A 21,580-nucleotide genomic window follows, 5' to 3' on the forward strand; every position below is an offset into this window, starting at 1 on the left:
GGGCACGGCGAGAGAGGTGCTTCGGTGAACTGGTGAAGCAGCAACTCCCATCTCTGCTCCTGCCCAGTTTCAAAACTCATCAGGAGTGCCCAGTCTTCCACAGAGGCACCGTCATCAACCAGCTGAGTTAATGGCATTGGTATTAATCACCTGCAGTTTAGTAGCACCGTATTTTGTATCAGGTACAACAAAAATCACTCATTTTCATATCTAAGGAATTTTATCTATGTATTTGTAAAACCAAGCTTGAGTGTTGTGGAAGCTCTGTTTTGGGAAAGACAAACAGACCTCACATCACACCTGCAAGGTTGTGCACAGGCTTGTTGTGACAAGTTTTCTTGGCTGTATGCTGTGGTTAGCAAGAGTAAGACATGCAGGTTCTCTGGTGTCAGTAAAAACCACGTGCCTGAAGCGGAACAGCGAGCCATTCCTCCGAGGCAGGGCAGGAGCTGTCTGCAGAATACAAAAATAAACTCCACTACTTCACAGCATTAGTTTCAAAATTTCACTTGATTATTTATTTGGTCTTGAGGTCACTGGAATTTTATATTCAAATGGGAAATGCACTTTTTGCTACAAAGCACTTCTTGCAGATCACTACTCTGATATTTCACAGATGCAGTACAATTATCAAATACTTCCACCAGCAGGAAAAAGCAAAACAGTGCAAGAGGGAATGTGGATTAATCAGTAGTAGATCTGGGGATAAACTAACTACTACTGATAATTTACTCTACAAATAGCTTTTAAAATACATTTTTTAAAAAATGCAACACCCAAAGTCAAACACACAGTGTGAAGTTTCCAGTCAGAGTCAATATTTTAGAACTTACTCTCATAGGGTCGTTTCAGGTCATTCAAAAATCAAGTCATAATCCTTAAATTAGGAATTAAGATAATTTATTAAGTACCTATAAAAGGTTTAAAATTAAAAAGACAAGAGGGGAAAATTTCAGTCTATTTTTACTGAATCATTGACAGCCAGGCACATGCTGCCAGCAGATCCTACCTGAAAGATCACCCCTAACAATACACGATATTCAACTTTAAAACCTCCCTGGTGTTTTCCCATACGTACACAATCTTCTCGAGAGAAATCATTTCCTATCAATGCATACTAGGGAAGTAGTTTTCAGTTCCAGGCAATATTATCCAACTAGATTTTGCAAACACTGGAACAAAGGTATTGCAACTTTACTGCTGAATAAAGCAAAATTCTAACCCAGGGCAAAAGAGCCTCATGGTATAGAGAGAGCAGAGCCATTGTGGCAGGCTGTTCGTTCATGCAGGCATCCAGGACTCCCTCTCATCCAGTTCCCCAGTTTGACAATAAAGCCACCATGCTTTCATTACCTGTTGAAAGTACCACGAGCTATTCCTTCTCATGAATATCCAGTGAGAATCTACGTTGCAATTCTGCCCGACCCAGCAACAGAAACTGTTGTGCTACCAGCTGCAAACCAGCAACCCGTAGCCTTCACAGTATACTCATCCTCTTGGTCCTTGAGGTCCCTGTTCAATTTGTTGGTCTGTTGGCCAGAGGAACTTGCCCCAGTGACATTTCAGAAGGCTACTTAAACAAGGAAACTCTTTCTAAGGATACTGTGGAAGAACAGGAAGCCTGAGCATACGCGACTGGGTACCCCAACAGTGTTGTCACTGTCCCCTGGAGAAACCACCATCTTGTCCCTGTCTACCCTCTTCCACCCTACATATGTGAGGGATTTACTCTGTAATCTGTCAGAAAACCGTTCCTTCACCTCTTAATAAGATCGATGGAAAAGAATTGCTGCACACCTTTGCTTTTACTAGTAGTAAAACCTTTCCCAGTCAGTATAACGAGACTGACAAAAGGGATGTCTTTTCAGCTGCTTCCCATATTCACGCTGATGGAAAATGTTTTCAAAAAGTTACTATAGAAACTTAGGATAGTTCTTAAAAGAGAACACCTGTGTATCTCTAGTTGCACAATTCAGTATTACGATCAATTGCAGAAGATTTTGTAATTGGTAAAATAAGAGCTTTAAAACACTGAATCATTCAGGTTGGAAAAGACCTTTAGGATCATCAAGCCCAACCTTAAACCTAACACTGCCGTATGAGTTCAATCAAGAATTAACAGATACATTAACTGTAATGAAATGCCTTTCAGATGCTCTAGCAAAACCTGCACGTCACTATTTACCTTGGCAACCGACAGGATTTAACGCCAGGTCAGCCCGCCCAGGGGCACGGGCACACACAGAACCAAAACTGCACCCACGGCTGTGCATCAGCATTGCGCTTCTGTTCCACCAGGGATCAGCCTTGAACTTCAGCTTAATGATGAAATAAATGATTAACAGGAAAAAACCTAAAATTCACTAACAACGTCTTTTTCATTTATTTTCTCAAGACAGACACTCAGAATAATATATGCTCCATTATCTGTTAATTTTTGCGTAGTGATATTGGCAAAAGTATCAATACCCGCATAAGATGCTAAATGCTCACAAAGTTTTTTGATCTAAAACCTCATTATACATTCAAATTATATCTCAATCTAAGAGTTTGCAAAGAATTTTCATTCTAAAACAAAAATTTCACCAGATTAGAACTCCTTTATTCATCACCAGTTTCCTAAGAAATATTTTAATTCATCACCAAAATTTTAAGTCAGTTTTATAATTAGTTCTGTTTACAAAATATACTTTGCAATTCCTGCTAGTACCCAGGAGACACTGAATAACAGAAACTACCAGCTGATTTGCAACACATCATCATCCATAACATTTTAGCAATTCATTTACTTTTTTTTTTCCTTTCCCCAAAAAGGGCACTACAGCTCCTTAGAAAGAAGAAAGGAAATCAAGCAGCACCATCTCAATCCCTTTATGCTTTTATCACTGATCAATGTACCTTATTGTAAAAATGGAACATCACTATGATATTTTTAGGAACTCTACTAGTGGATCAACAAAGGAAGTTTTTACAACTACGTCCCCCAAATATGGAATGTAGTTGCCCGATCTTCTTAAAACGGACCTGAAATAAGTTCTCCTTATACTCCATTAAACAGAAGCACATGCAATTAAAAACGTGCAAATAAACTGAAACACCTATTCATTCATTCTTCTAACGAATTTAAGGGCTGTAAGTGTACTGTAATTATGTCAAAAGAAAGGAGAAAAACAACTACACAAAGCAAATAGTCTTCTGTTATTAATATTAGAGTCAAGAAATTCAAACAAATTAAAAAAAGACAGCCTTATAAAATACTAGTCAGAATGACTCAAAATCAGTTAACCATGAATAAAACTAACATTTCTGGGTTTATATTCAAAACTTGGCAGTAGCTAAGCTCACAAAAATAAGCTTATCCCATTTAAATATTCTTGACTGTACAATTACACGGAAGGAGTAATCCTTAACCTAGATCTGATTTATAACTCATATGACTCATTATAAAACGAGGGCATTGAACTAGTGCAAACAACCAAAATCCAGCTTTTGAAGACTACTTATATGCTGTTCACATAAAAGAAATATCTAAGCAAAATTTAAGAGCTTTATCTAACATTCATACGAAGCAGCCCTAGTATAGTATGGCAATATTTTCAACCAATGATGCTGTTTATCAGTCAGTAAATCACGCTGTGCTTCGGTTAAAATCACCAAGTTTAAAACACACCTACTTTCTTCACCAATCAATTCAAGGTATTATAAATAGATCAAACCATATTTCACAACGTTCAGTTTATCTAAAAATAAAGAGTGACAATTTTCCACCCATTAATTGTCTTGTAAAGTGGGTCATACAAAAACCAGCTAAGACCCACCAGTAATTAAAAAATAACCTTCTAACCATAAGAGTAAGCTGGTGCACTCAAAGCTCAAGCAGCTCCAGTGCAGACTGACACCAGCAGAATAAAGCTACTTGTAAGATAAGCAGAATCTTGATGAGGACATCTGTGGGACAGGGCATTCTTTTTTGTGGGTTGTTTTTAAACCTAACTATTACTATGCACCCAGTTAACAGAAAAAGCTCTCAGGTCCCAATTGCGATTGTATAAAAGCTATATAATTTTAGAAAACCACCCCAAATCCGCAATCAGAACATTTTACAGATGCTCCTGAACATATATGCACACATTTTCAGATGAAGATTGATTGGCAGGCGTCTTACATAGGCTTATAACAGACACTTTGTTATGCCTTGCCTGATCTACAAGGGGATTTTGGTAACAATTTTGGGTTTAGGAGAAAGTTTTTATTTGCACAATTTGGTTGTGAATTTTAAACTGGAACGACTGCAAGCAAAGCTCTAACAAGAGCAGCAGTACGATGAGGTGACACATAATTGAATATGCTGTGATTCAAGTGTTTGCTTTCAACAATTCAGCACTGAATTCATTTCCAGTGTTTGTTTTTGGGGTTTTCCACAGAAAACACGGAAGTCTATTAGTTGACCTCAGCTGTATGGCAGATCCCTGTACTGAAATGCTAATTTAATAATGGAAATGTCAATGTGTTAGGATATTTGATTATCTGCTCTTTAAAATATCACTTTTACTAAACTCTACAAAGGATATTTTGTTACTAACAGCATGTTGTAAAAATAGCTGAACAGTTCATAAAACTCTGCAAATAATCTTGAAACTTGTGGGCAGGAGTCTGGTGAAGGACTTTTTTTCCACACATATAACAAATAAAATACAAACAAAAAATCTCATTCAGTGCTAATTATCAAGCTCATTTTTTATTAGCTAAAAAACTTCTCAAAAATTGGATCTTAGCATGTTAGACTTTTAAAATAGCGTGAAGATGACAACAGTCAGTGGGTTTAATCTAAGCAGACAATCTTCATTATCATTCCTAGTCTGTAGTTAGTAAAGTCTCTGCAGAGAACAGAATTGCCCCTACTTAAAATATTTTTTTGTTCTAAATCTCACAGTATTTCTAGATACTTTCTGTACCATGAAAATCTGTACTTAATTCATTGTGGTAATTTCTAGCCATTTTAAAACTGGAGTAAGTACTAAACCGATCTGCTCCGAGTCACAGAACTTCTGTTCCGACCAGAGTCAGAAGGAGCCTGGCCAGGGCAATGACTGACTTCTCAGGATTTAAGAGTGCAGAAATTCCCAACTGCAAAAATAGAAGACAACCCAAACAAAGTTTGAAAAACGAAAAAAACGCCGAAACGTTCTCATGTCCAGTTATGCACTAAAACTCGAATTTATAACAGTGACCCGTAGGCAGCATGTACCTTTCCATCAGCGACAGGTTCCACAGCACACGTCTGTGTGAAATCTGCTTTCTTGATCGAGACAGAGGCAGAACGAGGAAAGCCACCACCCAACTAGTCAGCTGAAATCTCTGAAAAGTCATGGTTTCAAAGCACGTGACAGTAGCTCTCTCTGAAAACACCAGGTAGTACTTTAAGGTACTAATAACTGAGAGGAAATTAATTATTGGATATAGTTTTCAAAAAAATATTTTGGGGGAATCACCATTAGTAGCAGCAGTATCTGTTGGTGAGCACCACAACACCCAGCAGCCACTGGCTCTTACATATTCACAGCTTCACGTTCCATCCTGCACCATCTCACCTCCAACGTTAACACCATCTAAGAGTTCTTGATAGCACAGATCACTTCTTCAGATAAAACTGTTCAGAGTCAGGCTCAAGGTTTTGTAGTTCTATTTCATAGACCCCACCAACTACTTGCAGTTTCTAAGCTAACAAAAATTACACCTACCTCAATTAAGATGCTCTATTTTATATTTAGGATACATTTCTTCAAAATAGTCAATGTGTGGAGGCTGGAGTATGTCGAGGGCAGAGAGTACCTAGGAAACACCACACAAGATCAAGACCTATCCTGGTCAAACAAAACCAAATTCCTTTCAAAAAGACAGTCAGATTGCACCTTTCTTACAGAGCTTAGCTTTGTCCTATTCCACACGGACAGGTCAATGTCCTGTCTCATTGCACGTGGGAATTTGACAGCCCACCAAGTCAGATATTCTGAACATTCAGAGTCTCTCTCTCTTTTTAATTCAAGAAACTTTCTCCAGCTGTTCAAGTACTAGCTTAAAAGCACAAATTTATCTACCTAATAAAAATCAGTTTATTTCAAAAACACGTATAACCATAAAATATTTGAAAGAAGTAATTCTAGCAAAGAAATGCAAAAGCAAAAGATAATACACTTTGTTCTGCCTTTCACCTTTAAGAGTTTTGTGATACACTACTTCCACATGGGAGTTACAAAACCCAAAGTGGTTCACATTCTGAGTCAGAAGCTCAGCGTTCTGTGCAAAGCAAAAAGGTAGAAAGGCAACAGCACAGGATTTACATCCTCCCACAGGAGAAAATACTACCCTGGTGTAGTCTTTTAGATCCTGTCCTAGGAATACCTACAACATTTAGGTGAAGTACACAAACTTCAGCAGTTATCAGGCTCAACTTCTGACTGCTTACAGAGATGCTTGTACTTAATTTTATAGCCCTCAGTTAAATCTTCTCCATAATGAAGACTCTGGAGAGGAGCAGTTTAAGGTACCAGTTCAAAAGAAATCTTATCCCAGAATCTGTCTCCCAAGGATTGGGGATAGTGGGGCGGGGTATGACTCTGCAATCTGGTACAAGCTTTCAAGGCAGTCCACCACTAACACCACCACTTCTCCGAACCCAGGGCTTAATCACAAATAAAATCTTTCTTGGAATATGATACCCTCAGACAAAAAAGGTAAACTTTAAAAAGGAGGAAAAGCAGTGAAAGAAGGTTCTGAAACAGATACCCACTTCCTGACCCCATTCTACTAGGAGAAGACAGTACTCCCAACATGCTCCCTACTGCTCATCAATGGGAGAGATTACCACATCCATAGTTGCACAAGCTTCTGCAAGTACTTTGTGATTCACTTCAGACACAACCATATGGGTCAATTCAAATAGTTTTTAAAATGTTTTAACTTAACCTAGCTGATTTTACCTAAAGCAGATTTATTTGGGAGTGCTTGTACAACCACTCCGCTAGAAGAGCTGAGAGAGCAATAAACTCCAACAAAGGGGAGAGGAAGATGGGAGTAAGAAATAGCTTGGAAGCAAAAGCATCTCCAGCTGGCATAGCTTTGTGCAGACTGACATTCATCTAAAGCCTAAAATAAGATTAGGTGGAAGTGTATTGTCTGTCTATTGGCAAACATTTTGGAAGGGAAATTATGAATATCCTTAGATTCTTGATAATTTCATTTTTAATAGTGTTTGCAACAGTAATACCTGAGTTTCCAGGAAATCTGATAACCATAAAATCAGAAAGCTTTTAAAGGATTTTAGTTATTCTATAATTTAAAAGAAAAAAATACTTGTTACAGATAGCTCCATTTTACAATTAGGCTTTATTAAAGACTTCAAAATTACTTTGAATTTACTTACATTGTCATGCTTAAAAAAACACAACATCTTCAACTCCCGGAAGACCCTTTTACAAGAGACCAAATTTTGGAAGACGTTGGGCATCTTTTTGAGTGCAACTCTCTTTCCATCTCGTGGATCTGTTACTGACCTACAGAATAAAAGATTTAGAACATCACATACTACTGTTAGACAATTTTTCTAAACCAGAAAAAAATAGTTCAGAGTTCTTATCATTCTCAACTTAGACGGTGAGTCAAAACAATGTGAAGACACTTCTAGGGAAAAAAGATTAAGCAAAGGGCATTATGCACTTTACCAGAGTCTGTACCAAATGCAGTGTGATCAAGTACATATACACATACCCAGCCAAGCCTGGTAGCTGTTAAGTTTCTGGACACATGGACATCACTGCATATACCACCTGCCGCTGTAGACACTGCAGCTCAAAGTTAGATCAACACCTTGAGCTGTGGAGCAGATATGATGACAAACAACTTGTTCACCTCCCAAAAAAGAACTTATTAAAGTAAAACATTTTCTCAGTTACACAGATTTGATTTTGTCGGGTCCACTGCTTTCTTCTTCCCCTCCTAAGAGGGCAAAAAATTTAATAATCCCATTCTGACAGAGCACTGGCAAGTGTAAGACTATTACTTGATCTATCACTAAATCACTTCACATCTGGAGAAGCAACAGCACATGGTATCTAAGTTTCCACAAACGTAAAACAGGCATGATACCTGTCTTTCTCCCATAATGCTTATGGGATGCAAGTACAGTAGTTCAGAAATTATACGGTGCTTTGCACATGGCAAGTATTTTAATTTAAAATAATTAGATTCTGAAAATAGAATTTTATAATGAGAACCATAAAACTAGAGCAAGGTGCCTCAATTCCCAATCACAGTTTTTAAGGTGAGACTTCTCAAACCTCCCTACAAAACAGGGTTTCTAGATCTTCAGTTGTTAGGAAACCTTGATTTTTTTTCTGCATATTTTTATAGGGATGATCAAAATAACTTTCTTCTCAGTGCAACTCCGTAACCACATACGAATCTGCACCCAGCTATGTACCCTGATGACTACAGTAGTCCTTAAAAGTTGCTGGCTTTTCTACTTATCATGTGACTCTCCTATAGAGCACAAGGAAGGCTTCTTCTTTTGTCTCAGGTCCACCTTGTTTTAAGTACCTAAACAAAAAATTAGAATGGGGTAATCAAATATCTGCCTTATCTCCAAGTACCACATCTGGCTTCAAAATACAAAACAATTCTATCAATCCAAAAAGTCAGAAGTAGCCACTGATACTAGTGGTTGGGAGTCAACGGAGAACTATCCCAGCACGCTTGGCTAGAACACTTGTTAAAAGTCACTGCATATTTATATTTTAAATAAGGGGCAGAGGAGGACTTGGGAAAGTTGATACCAGACTATTTCTATGGTGGGAAACACAGAGCTGAAAAGAATCTGAAAAAGTCTTCTAATTCACAAGATGCTTCCTGTTTTCTCCAGGACCTTTGCCTCTTGCCTCTAGCCGAAACTGGAAATAAAGGGAATGAAAACTGGAAGAGCTACAGAAAATCCACTGTTACTGCAACTCACCATTGGCCAGACTGAAACATCCTCCCTCGCACTGTACAGTAACTTCATTCACAGATGATGGTGAACCTCAACGAGCCTGTTTGCAAACGAGGTACTGTTCACCATGAGCAGGGACCTTTCAGGCTGGCCCGGAGCTTCGGGATGACAGCAGAGGCAGGATCTGAATGACACACAGCAGGGCCGGTACCAGGCAGTGGCTCACAAATTCAGATAAATTTGATCTCAGCATGAGCTGAGAGCTCCCACTGCTCACGAGGTCAAGCACCACTGATGAGCTAATTAGTGGTATTCTTCTCTCTTTATGAGACAGCATTTCTGGCCCCCATCACATTTTTAACAGCTTTTAAAAAAACCAAAACAAAACAAAAAAGCACAAACCACCAAACCTCTAACCTGTAAAAAAAAAAACCAACCCACTTAAAAGCTGCTGATTCCTGGGAATTAAATAGATATATTCTTGCTACAAAAACAAAGTCGTAACATTTTATTCATAAAAAGCCTCACTGATTACCCTGCAGATGCTACCGAATTACTAATTTTTCCCTTTGGAGTTTTGACACTATTGCTGACCGTTGCGCACACAACTGCCGTCAAGAGGATATTCACAGCTATGGGAGAAATTCCACTAGTGGATCACAATGATGATGCACTACAGCATCACGCAGATGCAAGACCTAAGACCTTTGGCAACATGAAATTTCCTCACAAACGACTGTTAATACCACAGCAGACCACAAGCACCTTCCTCAGCTACGTTATATTCAACAGTACAGTTAAAAAAAGAGTTAAATAGCTATCTTGGCTATGAAAAATATTTGATTTAAAACCTTCAAAATGTATTTTATGCTATATTATAGCATATTTAGAGCATGCTCTACAATTCTTTTTGAATAAGGTGAAGAAAATTAAGTATGTGGTTTTGTTTCATTGCTTTTTCTTAGAAACTTAGCTAAAAACCATAACTACAACAAAAGAATTTTCTTTAAATAGACACAATTGCTATTTGACACTCTAAACAAATTAATTCTCTAAAATTGTTTCAATTGGTATGAAGACAGAATAAAACAACAGTTAAGATCCAGACAGCTTATCTGAGAGGGCTGACATCTACTTCTACCATTTCCACTATCCATAATAAATTCGTGTGCTAAACATATACAACTTTCTCTAAAGAGAGACTGAAAAGTCTTCAATGATCATGTCCAGGGGCTGCACAACACAAAAAGAGTCTAAAGCAAAAAGCAACGGCAACTTGTTTACTTCAGGTTTACTTCACTGAAGAAGTTAGCTGCAGCTTCACGGATTTAATAGGTTTTTTGTTTGCTTTACCTCAAATTACAGAAGCTTAATAGAACCTGCAGTGGACAGACCTAAAGCAACTGGTAGTCACAACCAACAACATTTTTGCAGACAGACACGTAAACAAGCAACGCAATCTTCCGTGACCGATGAAAATCCGTCTCAAACTCGGCCATCACCTTGACTCCTCACGGCAAGAGGAAGTCCATTGCCACAGAACCAGCTGCAGGCAGCTCGCGGCCTCGTTAAACGCTCTTCCTCTTCTTCTGGAGACTGTAAGCTTTATAAACTCACAAGCTTTTTAAGCTCCTAGCTGTATATTTAGGCTGTGTCTATCGCAGTCAGCTTCTAAATTTGAGCACTATCACGACAGAAGGACACCATTCCGGTTAGTTACAGAAGAATAACCCATTCTGTAAATGTTAACAAGCAAATAACATATTGGAATGAGCTTTCAAATTTCAGGTATTTTTGACATTAAAATTTCATAAATTCATGCAATACAATTCACATATCGATGTGCAGCAGATACAAGAAACTGAAAAAGCACTTGAACACCCTGCAATTAATCAGCCGATAAAAAGAGCAATAACTTTGCTTTGGTATTGGGCTTAAAGACTAATAAAGCCCAAATTGTTGAGGAAAATCCTACGTTGCCGGATTGACAAAGCACATATCAGAGTCCTCTCTGATCTTCACGTGTTTCCTCACCATCAATGTCCCAAAGGTTTTTTGGACAAAACGCGCCGTGGACTGGAGCGCACGGGGGAAAACAGCAGCCCCGCGGCAACGACGCACCCCGCGGATCTGCAGCCACGTCCGGGTCCCGCTGCTGCAGCGGCACCAACAAGACGACGCTGAATTCAAGGCGGGCGACAGAGTTGTTCCTGAAATTCCACCTGTCAGCAGTCAGGATGAAACCGATCCGCAGGAAGGGGAATAAATACCGGAACAAGTTTCCACTCGCTCGCTCGTCCATTTCTAACTGAGCAAAGGGGAATCATCTGTTGGGTACTTGAGGATTTTGATACTGATTCTCCGCCCCCACGACATAGCTCGGAGGTTGCATGTGTCAGTAGGTGCAACACAGCTTTGGGAACCTACGCTCCAGCCCTTTTGGAGTTGTCTTTAACAGCCACCTTTTAACCATATTTCCGTTCAGAAACTTCCTATCTGTCTTTTTCCAAATCTTCTAAGTATAAACATCACTGCAGCAACTGAGAAGAAAAACACCATGATATCTACCCTTAGATGGACCATAACACACGGTTTCAAAGTTTGCACTGTGGCTTGTTAATGTTTTAAGGTAAAACTCACAGAGTAGCATTTCTTGTTATTCCTCCCGCAAAGACCAGTCCCACTGGTAGCTGGTAACACTATAACTCCAGTGAACGGGCATGGAGGGGCGGTAATTTCACGCCAGGTTGAGTTTGTTCTCTCCGAACCCCGGGCAGCAGCTGCTCTGGTTCAGCACAAACAGCACCCGAGCGCGGCGGCCGGTGCTGCCGCCTGCTACGGAGCGATGCTTTCCTTTCTCTGGGGCTGAACGAGCCCCCCCCGCTCCCGCAACGCGCCCGTTATCCCGTCGGCTGCAGAGCTAACGAACCGCTCCGAAGGCAGCTTCCACAGCCCCCCTGAAAGCGACCCTGTCCAAAACCTCTCTGTCGGAACGACCAGTTACTCCTCAACCTAAACTTCACATAAATTGTTTAAATATTACGCACAGAGTGCTTTTAATGCATATACGGAACATCGGATTTTTACAGTAACATAGCTATCTACATAGTCCTGCCTAACAAAGCGAAATGTGAAGTACAAACTGCTAACATTTTCATTTTATTAGTCTAAAAATCAAGCTACTAAACCTATAACTTACATTCATGTATACTCTTCACATAGTGCCACATAAAATCACCAGAAGACCTCAAAAGGTGTCCTCTTAATTGAACTATAGATTAAAATAGTCACTCCCAATTCTAATAAAATATTAAAACAGAAAAACAGAATTCAGTCTTAGAATAGTAACCCAAGGCATTTTCAGGCAAAGTCCGAAATTCAATACATTATTTTAAAAGAGCAGAAGTAGTCCTCTCACACTGTCAAAACTACGGAAAAGTTACAATACAGAATGGCATTAAAGTTACTGGCATTCCCTGATTTTCAGTTACACTGCCTCTGTAGCTGTGCCTGTGGCGACTTTTAAAGTAAGCCATAACAACTGTTTTATCTTTCTGACCTCATCACCTAAATCAAATGGCATCTACATGTTGCAACAACAGCCAAATGCACAACTTCTGCTCCTGCCAGTTGCCTCGGAGCTGTGCCACCAGCAGCAACGGTGGCGATACGGGGCACGACTGTCCCAGTAACACAATCAAAGGTAAAAATCTGAATCCAAGACAAATTCAAAGAAAGTCATCTCTGGAGTTTCAATAGACAAATGAAAACCAGAAAGTTTGAAGTGAAGGCCATTGTAAAAAGATACCTAAAATAGGATTTTTGATGGATTTGAAACGCTCATTTTCTTCAGCTGTACTGCTACAAAATTGTGCTAGTTGCAAACAAACACAGGAACCCAACAGTGAGCTTTTACAAAAACTAGTTCAGACTGAAAATAAATTTTAGGGCGTGAATGTTGACCATCTACAGCTGAGCAAGTTTATATCTGCCCTGCAGAAAGTCACGAGGCAGTTTATAGTTGACTAAATCAAATTTCTCATAAATCAATGTTACTGACACATGAACAGTAATACAAACGACATAACTTTTTTTTTTCCCCTATCAGTATAAATCCTGTACTTCGTCTAACCCCCTTCCTAATCTTTTCAAAAAAATTCAAATTATCTTAGAAAGATTATATGGATATGAAAGTAACTGCTGAACGCCTAAAAATCCTTTCAACCACTGCCCCCCAAAATATGAAATGGATATCCATCTTCTCTCTGATGGAAGTCATACACTTAAACCTTCTCACTGCTGATTCCCAAAGCCTCTTCTGTTGCTGAGCCTCACTCGCGAGAACTGGCGGCGCTTTGTGCTCAGCACCACAGCTCTTCAGTTCCGTATCCACAAGGAGCTCCCCAGGAGCACTGGATCCTGTTAGGTCAGAACATGACCAGGTAACCAACACCAGCGAGCATCAGCGTCCTGCTCATTCTTACACTTCTCCCAGGACTGCAGCTGCCACACAGCCTCACTAGCGAGAGTGAAAGATTTGAAAAAATGGTTGGTCTTTAATCAAATATTACTGACTATCAATTTATATTGATAGCTACCACAAATCCATTTTTACTAGCTGCAGGACCCATTTAATAAACAAGAAGGGCTGAACATATTACAGAACTGCTAAACTTCATCACGGCTGTGTAAGCAAGGCCTGGGGTGTCTGCTCAGCTGTTTTTTCAAATGCTTCCATATAGCAAAAATCAGTGTTTTCCTGATGCTCCTGCTGCAGTCTCTGATAAAGGAATGAGTTAAATGGGGTTGCTGCAGCATATGCATTTAAGGCCCATTTCTTTTTTCTGTTAAATAATCCACTTCTACAAACAAGTAATGATCACCTGCAATATCCAGATTGAAAGCAATTCCTCTACTCTTTCCCCCATAGCTGCAACAATTTCACACTGCTCCTCACCCCCTTGCCTTAGCTTGTGAGCTTTACACCACTCGACAGCAATTTCACTTCATTTTTCAGCACAAAACTAACAATCAAAGTTATAAAGATCAAAAATGTCAGAACTGTATTCCAAAGAACAGGAAAAGGAAGGAAAAAAAAAGCCTATATGAAAAACTGGTATTTACAGCATCCAATGCTGAAAATGTTGCTTTGTGTTTGTGTACAGTACCTACTTTGATACCAGTAAAATAATTATTTATAGCAATTTGCTATCAGGTCACACATCCCCAAGAGAAACTAGAAAAGCACGGAAATCTCCTAGGAGCTAATTGAGAGAACAACTAGAAAGGCAGCTTTACTTACTGCTGTTCTCAGAAGAACACATTTCAATTCCCTCCTCTGCTTTGTTAGGATATCACACCCTGGGTGAATCCAGCAGTAAAGGGCCCAGCAGGCAGGAACCCACCCAGCACTCCGCACAGTCACTGGGGTGCTCTTTCAAGCTACTACTGAAGTCTGCAAAGGTTTCCCTTATTAAGCATCAACTGTAGCTGGGGATAAAGAGATAAGAGACCAAGATTTAAACCAAAAATAACTTAGCAAAAAATTACATACAGGTATGGGGTAAAAAATAAGTTAATAAATATAATTTGGAGGGGAAAACATGTCAAGGAATATCCAGTTTGGCTTTAATCACGCCTCTGAGAATTATATGATTTCCAGTTGTCTCTGTGAGAACACCCAGTCATTTAGGATTCTTTATGACGCTGCGTAAACCACTGCAAAAAGCTACTTTTAATACTCCCAAACCAAGTCACAGGTTTTGCTTTTGCAGCATTACGAGTCTGTCAGCACAATGAACTTGAGCTCACACCAGCAGTCTGGGTGCTGCCAGAGGAGCGGGCTGCCTGGCCGCATGTCCGTTGGTACAACGGGATCACAACCCCCTCCTCTTGCTGGTGGCCTGTTAACGGTGTCCCGTTGTCTCCCCTTGTCACTCACACTTTGCCTGCACAATAACAGTAGAATATTAAGTTTTAAAAATTATCAAACAGTACATTTTGTAAAATTCAAAAAAGTTATTGGAAGATGCTCTTCCTCCTTAACGGGTTTTTAGTACTTAAGGGGAACATTAGAAAGGAAAGAAAACATTTATACTAATTTCCACTTAAACTAGATGACTTCACGATTCAGCCACTTAAAAAACGGTGACTAACGGTTACTAATAACTATTTGTTGTAGCTGTATCACCTACCATTACAGGTAACACCAAGACTACTAAAGCCAAAACATTACAGAAAGTTATTTTTCTATTCTTGATTTCTTAATGTAATTGGTAACATGGTATTTTGAATAGTTTCCTCCGTAACATCAGTTTGGTCAGTTCTCCTTTTCTAAACGCAACAAAAATGATCCCTCTAGTCAAAGCGAGGGAAAAGAAACATAAACTTGAAAGTAAAGAGCTCAAGATACAGGTAAACAAGACAATTTATCTTATTCCAGACTTTGGCTCTTGTTAAAAAGAAAAAAAAAAAATCAAATACACATATATTTGAATGCTTAATATGAGACTGAAATGTTCCTCTTGAAACACTGCCCATTTTTTTCAGACACCAAAACTTTACAAATTCCTTCACAAATCCACAATGAAGTTGAAAGCCAAGCCAAGCTTTCTGTACCGAACCAGAAAGCATCATACGCGTTCCGGACTAAGGGCTGCAAGGCACTTACAGTCCACCTTGTGTAATTCTTCCATACCTAGTCCTGTACTCACCAATAAATCTAAACCTGCCTACCGTACAAGAACAACTATATTATCATTTTGTTTTATCTTTTCTTTAAAAGAGAGTAAAATCTACCAGAACACGGACACCTCTCTCCACAGCAGTAGGGCAGAACTGGCTCACTAACGGCCACGCTGGCTTTGCAGGTCGCGTTTTTCACTAGGGCAACCAGAACTCCAGTTGTTTCACTGGAACAAACCAGTGTAAAGCGGACAAGCTTTCAGGCACACGTGCCCTTGCTCTGCTGGAGTCTCCAAACCATCACAGACACACGGTGTTATCTCAAGTAAAAGGTTTTTACCCTTTCAACAGGCAAGTCAGATAAGGAGGCGCGTGTAAAGGTGATTTACCGGCGGCGTGGTTTCATGCCACGCTATCTCGTAGAGCTGCAAGCTGCTGCAGGAAGAGGAGGTCCTGCTCCCACTCGCTGCTGGTTCCTGCCCTCCTCCGGCACTGGAAATAGCCCACGGCTGCCCAAAAGCGGAGCCAGCTCAGCACAGCAGCCGGAGCAGGCAGATTTGGTGCTGAACAAGCGGAATGAAGTCATCCCAAAGCCCCAGGACCCCTCGGTGTGACAGAGGGGAAGCTGGGTGAGCACACGGCGGGGGCAGTTTTTTGGGAGCAGTTCATGATGACACCAGATCAGGTACAGCAGGAAACCAGGTCCTTGGTCCTGCTGAGAGCTTATGGACAGAGCCAGAAATGGGATCTGCATCTCCCGAATTGCAGCTGAGTGCCCTGTGCAGAAGGGCCGCTCTGCTATCTGTCAGAAAACTTTTTTTGCTGATTATATATAACATAAATATTCAAGAACTACACTAAAAGTTTTAAAAAGAAGTCTGATATAGAACATATCAAGAAAAAAAGATACTTTACAAAAACTGTAGCTTCTATTTGCATCGCAGGCTAATCATTCTAGAAATAATAAAATTTTGCAGAGTAATAGAACTACAGAAAGGATTAATGATACCATCCAGACCTCTAGTTAAACTGTTTTCAAAGACAATTCTTATCTCAAAGAATCCTTGCAGGCATTTAGTCTTTTCAACCACGCATTATAAGTCTTTAGCAACTCTCTACCACGTTGATGGCAAATTTTCAAGGTGGAGACTATGCCAACAGTAACTTTCTCTCTCTCTGAATCCAGGTCAACACATACACATTGTTCTATAGTTTCAAATGGTAGAAAAACAAGTTTGTGACTACTCCATGGCAATTATTACACAGAAACAAGATAATGAAAGAATGTTCTCAGGGGCAATCTGGGAAACTGCTGATGGAGTTTGTTCTAAGACGGAAGTGAACATTCCCTTATGTTTATAAAGAATACCTACAAATTTACATTAGGACTTATCAGAAGTGGGGAGACTTAATAGGATTACTTTCCAAGGTTTTCTTAGTAGTCAGAGAACTTTCTTCCTCAGTTGCTTGACTCTTAATCAGACTTTTTGCAGAAAGCCATACTCGAAGATATTTAATAAATCAGGTCCCACAAGCATTTCAGCTGCTCACCCAAGCATATTTGATATGCCACTTTTAAACAAATAATGCAGCTCATACTGAAGGCCATGTGATACCCAATATATCACTTTTACAGTACATGGTATCGCAATAAATCCATAATGCCACAAACAGCTTAAAATAAAACTACTGAGGTTAATAGGTAAAAGAGTTCTGCTTTTGCCTGGCAAAGGCTTAGAGGTATTTTATGCTCTTATAGTAACAATCACTCACATCTTGGCATATCTCAAAACATATTTGAGCACGGGAAGAAGTAACAATCCTTTAGAAAAGTTCACAAAGCCAGAAAATTCTCAAGACTGAAATTCTCAAGACTGAAATTCTCAAGACTGAAATTCTCAAGACTGAAATTCTCAAGACTGAAATTCTCAAGACTGAAATTCTCAAGACTGAAATTCTCAAGACTGAAATTCTCAAGACTGAAATTCTCAAGACTGAAATTCTCAAGACTGAAATTCTCAAGACTGAAATTCTCAAGACTGAAATTCTCAAGACTGAAATTCTCAAGACTGAAATTCTCAAGACTGAAATTCTCAAGACTGAAATTCTCAAGGCAGGGAGAGGGTGTGCAGTTATCAAATCACTTCTCTGGGAAATATTTGATTGGGCACATCAAGTTTACACAGAGGAACAGGCCATCGGATCCGGCATCACTGGTCTTTGTAGAATTACTGACAGGCAATGAGTCCTACTGAAACACAACAAAAAGTGATCAACAACACTTAATGGACTATTAGATAGCAGAAGGGAGAGGTGAGGAAAGCATGCACTTAATGTTTGAAATCATTAAGAAAACAAAACAATCTATGGATGCACACATAACGATAGGTTTCTTATTGAATAAAAAGGAAATTTATACACGTATACTGAATTTTTAAGCAAAGTAACGTAGTTGCTTTAACAATTCCACTATTCCAAAGACTCAAATACAAGTGAGACAGGACAAAGGTAACCTTCGAGATTCTCCAGTGACTTTGCTTAAAAATCAGGAGTATTTTGTCCAATCACAGGCTGAAAAGTTCACCTTCCAAAGCAGTTCTTGTCCGCCAGCGGTGGTGTTCACCAACGCATATAAAACACATTTTAAAGCTTTGTGACAATTCTTCATGGAAGTTACACGATTCAGATGCCAAATCATTTTGTCTAACCTTAGCAGCTTGAAGTCAATTTTCCAGTCTCGGGCTCCGAGTGTGGCAGTGCTTAACCTGGTTACTGGCTGCTGCTGGGCTCCCAGACCCGCTCAGCCTGCGCGGGCACAGCGAAGGAGAAGGCAGGAAAATGAGGAGCTGAGACAAAGGGGAAGACAGCCAGACTGCTTCTTCAGTGACAATGACAGCGTAAGCACGTGTCAAATATGATCTAAGTCAGTCGTGCTGGCTCTGTCTACTCAAGGAGGAGAGGGATAGGTGGGATTAACCTCTTCCAGAGGGCTCTTAGGTAACACATGGACTATTTCTCTGGAAGTGCCTCACCCTTCCAGTTAACTGCAGAACCAGTTAGAACAAAGCCTCACTTGTAGATAACCAGAGGTTGCTAATTTTTTGACTTTACAGGAGCCTTTTCTTCCCCTGTGTGCCATGTCTGAACCGAGAATCAGTGCCATGTGTTAGGAATCACATTAAATCCTGTCCTGTTGGAGTGACAGGCTCCCTGCGCAGCGAGGAACAGGAGCAGCGGCTACCAGAGCAGGAGTTCAGTTTTGGTTTTGTGGGATTTTTCAAAACAAGAGGGTTTTAGCATAGGCACTCACGCAATTTGCACGGTGTTATCAGGTGTTTCATCCTCTGGCAGTATTGTTTACAAGACACAGAAGCTGATAAAATCTCATTCAAAGGAGATATTCATAATCATTTTAGCTATAATTTTTAAAGGAAAAGCCACACCCAGATAAGTTACGAAGAGGAGTTAAAAAATACAGCACTGCAGTGCCCAGTCATCTTCACTTTATTGCAACAACCAGAGCGCTCTGGAAGGCTGTTCTGAACTTACTGCGTGAGGCCCATCACCACTAAGGAAGAATAAACAAATGGAAATCAACAGATCAGACAGAGCATCTTCAATGATGAAGCAGCAGCAGAAGGTCGGGAAGCACAACACATCTGAGGATGACTACTCCCTGGAGTGAGGAAGGGCACTGACAAAAGGTGGATGCTGTGCTCATGTAGCGGCCAGAGACACAACTCTAGAGATAAATGACATAATTTCTTTTTATCCTACCTGCAAGCTATATCAAATATCTGCTTACCCTAAGTAGCTAATCAGGGCCCACAAGACAGACATACATAACACAAACACTGACACGACGTGTGAACACGTATTTTCACCAGGATTACATGGACTTCAAAAGTTTCCACAAAACCTGTTTACGATCCTGCTGCAAATCATTGCCTACAAAGAGCCCTGGTAGCTGCAGCACAGAAGATTAATCTGTTTCTAACAGAGTCTGAAAGAATACACCGAGTGAAAGTCAGTAATGACAGCAAATTTTTTTAGCACACAAGCATGGAAAAATAAGAAAAAGGTTTCATTGTTAAAAGACATTATCAAAAAGAACCGCTGTTATTTTTGGGGATATTTAAGAAACTGATGTGCTGTTAATGATTTTCAGGTCACTATTGCTCTGCAGCTGTTTCCAGCTGGCACCACTTCAAAGATGCTAAAATGAAATATTAACAGTGGGTAGAAAAAATTCTTTATTTTGAGAGATACGATATGAAAGCGAAGTGAAAAAGATAGCTGTGGAGATACTACTGAGCAAAACTTTGATTTCACTTGGCTTTAACTTTGAGACACAGACATCCAAGACCAGTGTCACAGTAATAAGGAACTATACAGCCAGTGCAAGGACAGCCAGAGGTAAGAGCTCAGCAGATCTATCAGAGGATGGAAGAGTATCCCTATCACCGGAGGACACAATACCCAGTGCCCTCTCTCAGATGTATATTTCACTCTTACAAAAGAACCTCTGCAACATAAGGAAGCATCGTGCTTTATTGTCTTTGGGTAATGGCATACTTTGCCCCTACAGCTAAGTAAAAGGAATTTAAAGTTAACCGTGTGATACGAAACCTTTTTTTCTCAAAAACATGGATGCAGTGAAGTGGCATATCTAACAGCCACCTCTTTGGCGTTTTCTGGGTTTGTTTTGCTCGTTTGCTTTTTGGTTGTTTTGTTGGTTTTTTTCCCTCCTCTGATCTGAAGCGGTGCTGTAAATATTGGCTCAAATCTGAGTCCAGACTGTGCCACACAGTTAAAAAAAAACAAAACTAACAGTATATAACTTGGAGGGACTGACGTAATTTAAAATAAGTAGGGTAAAAAGCAGAGGAAGAAGCAAGAGGATATGTTTACTCCATAGAAAGGTGTTTACTATTAGTTACTCATTTACAGGTCAATCTTCACTGTGCTAATTAAAATTTGAGAGTATGTCTGGCTGGTTATACCTTTTTTAAGTAGTACAATATGTTACTGGAGGTGTTGAGAATGTCTCAGAGTTAACCTTCAGCTAATGAAGTGAAGATATTAGAAATTTAAAGCAGCAAAGAGCACAATGTGCAGCAGTGTTCACAGGTAAACATAAGAAAAACTGCAGGAAAAATATTTTAGAGGCTGTTATTTACTCAAGCTACCCGAGCAAAACAAAATGCATAAGGGTTGATTTATGAATGATGATAGCAAACACTTCAAAAATTTATTTCTAATTCCCTTCTTAAGTAAGTCAGAGTCCTGACTGTTTTAATAACCTTCAGTATTCCCCCCTCTTCCTCAGCTCACCTCTTACCCAGCCCCTACCTGCAGCGAAGCCTGGCCCACACTCGGGGAAAATCTCTCACTTAAACCAGAAATGAGAATTTCTACCTAACGTAGGAAGCATGAGCGGGGTCTCTGCAGGGACAGAGTAAAACAGAAGCTAGTCCAAACCCCAGAAAAATTAAAATACACTGGGAACAATACCTGACTTAGAGCATCGTGCTGTGAACATCACCCAGTACGGTCCCGGTTTCTCTCCTGAAACCGTTCATGGCCATCGGCAACTGAAGGTGAGATGCCACTGGCCACTCTCTCGGAGGAAGCAGCACTACTCTGGCTATCTAATATTTGCCATTCAACCAGCTTTTGTTAAGTCTTGGCTAACAGCGATTGCCGACTTTTACGGAAATAGCAGATGAAAGAGTCGTTTCCCTGTTCCGGGGTATTTTGGGCCACGCCGGATCTGCAGGGCTGACTGGGAACTGCCGAAACTCTCAGCAACACTGGGGGCCGAGGGGGGTGACGGAAAATTTCCCATCCAGATGTCCACTTTGTTTCAAGATTTGTCACCTGCCTAAAGTGTAAAGTGTCCCATCAGCTTGC

General features: G+C 40.0%; 1 protein-coding gene across 2 annotated transcripts in view; it reads right to left on the bottom strand.

Annotated features, from left to right (window-relative positions):
* The window catches only part of NLK (nemo like kinase), a 64,591-nt gene that overhangs the window by 23,784 nt on the left and 19,227 nt on the right, over positions 1–21,580 (bottom strand). For both annotated transcript variants that reach the window (XM_086624795.1, XM_086624796.1), the window contains exons 3-4: positions 7,424–7,553; positions 5,777–5,832 (exon numbers count right to left, since the gene is read on the bottom strand). In XM_086624795.1, coding sequence (XP_086480921.1) covers positions 5,777–5,832; positions 7,424–7,553 — 186 coding nt within the window. The remainder of the gene's footprint in view (positions 1–5,776; positions 5,833–7,423; positions 7,554–21,580) is intronic.

This window comes from Tauraco erythrolophus, chromosome 21, assembly GCF_009769465.1.
Source record: "Tauraco erythrolophus isolate bTauEry1 chromosome 21, bTauEry1.pri, whole genome shotgun sequence".
NCBI classification, from domain to species: domain Eukaryota; kingdom Metazoa; phylum Chordata; class Aves; order Musophagiformes; family Musophagidae; genus Tauraco; species Tauraco erythrolophus.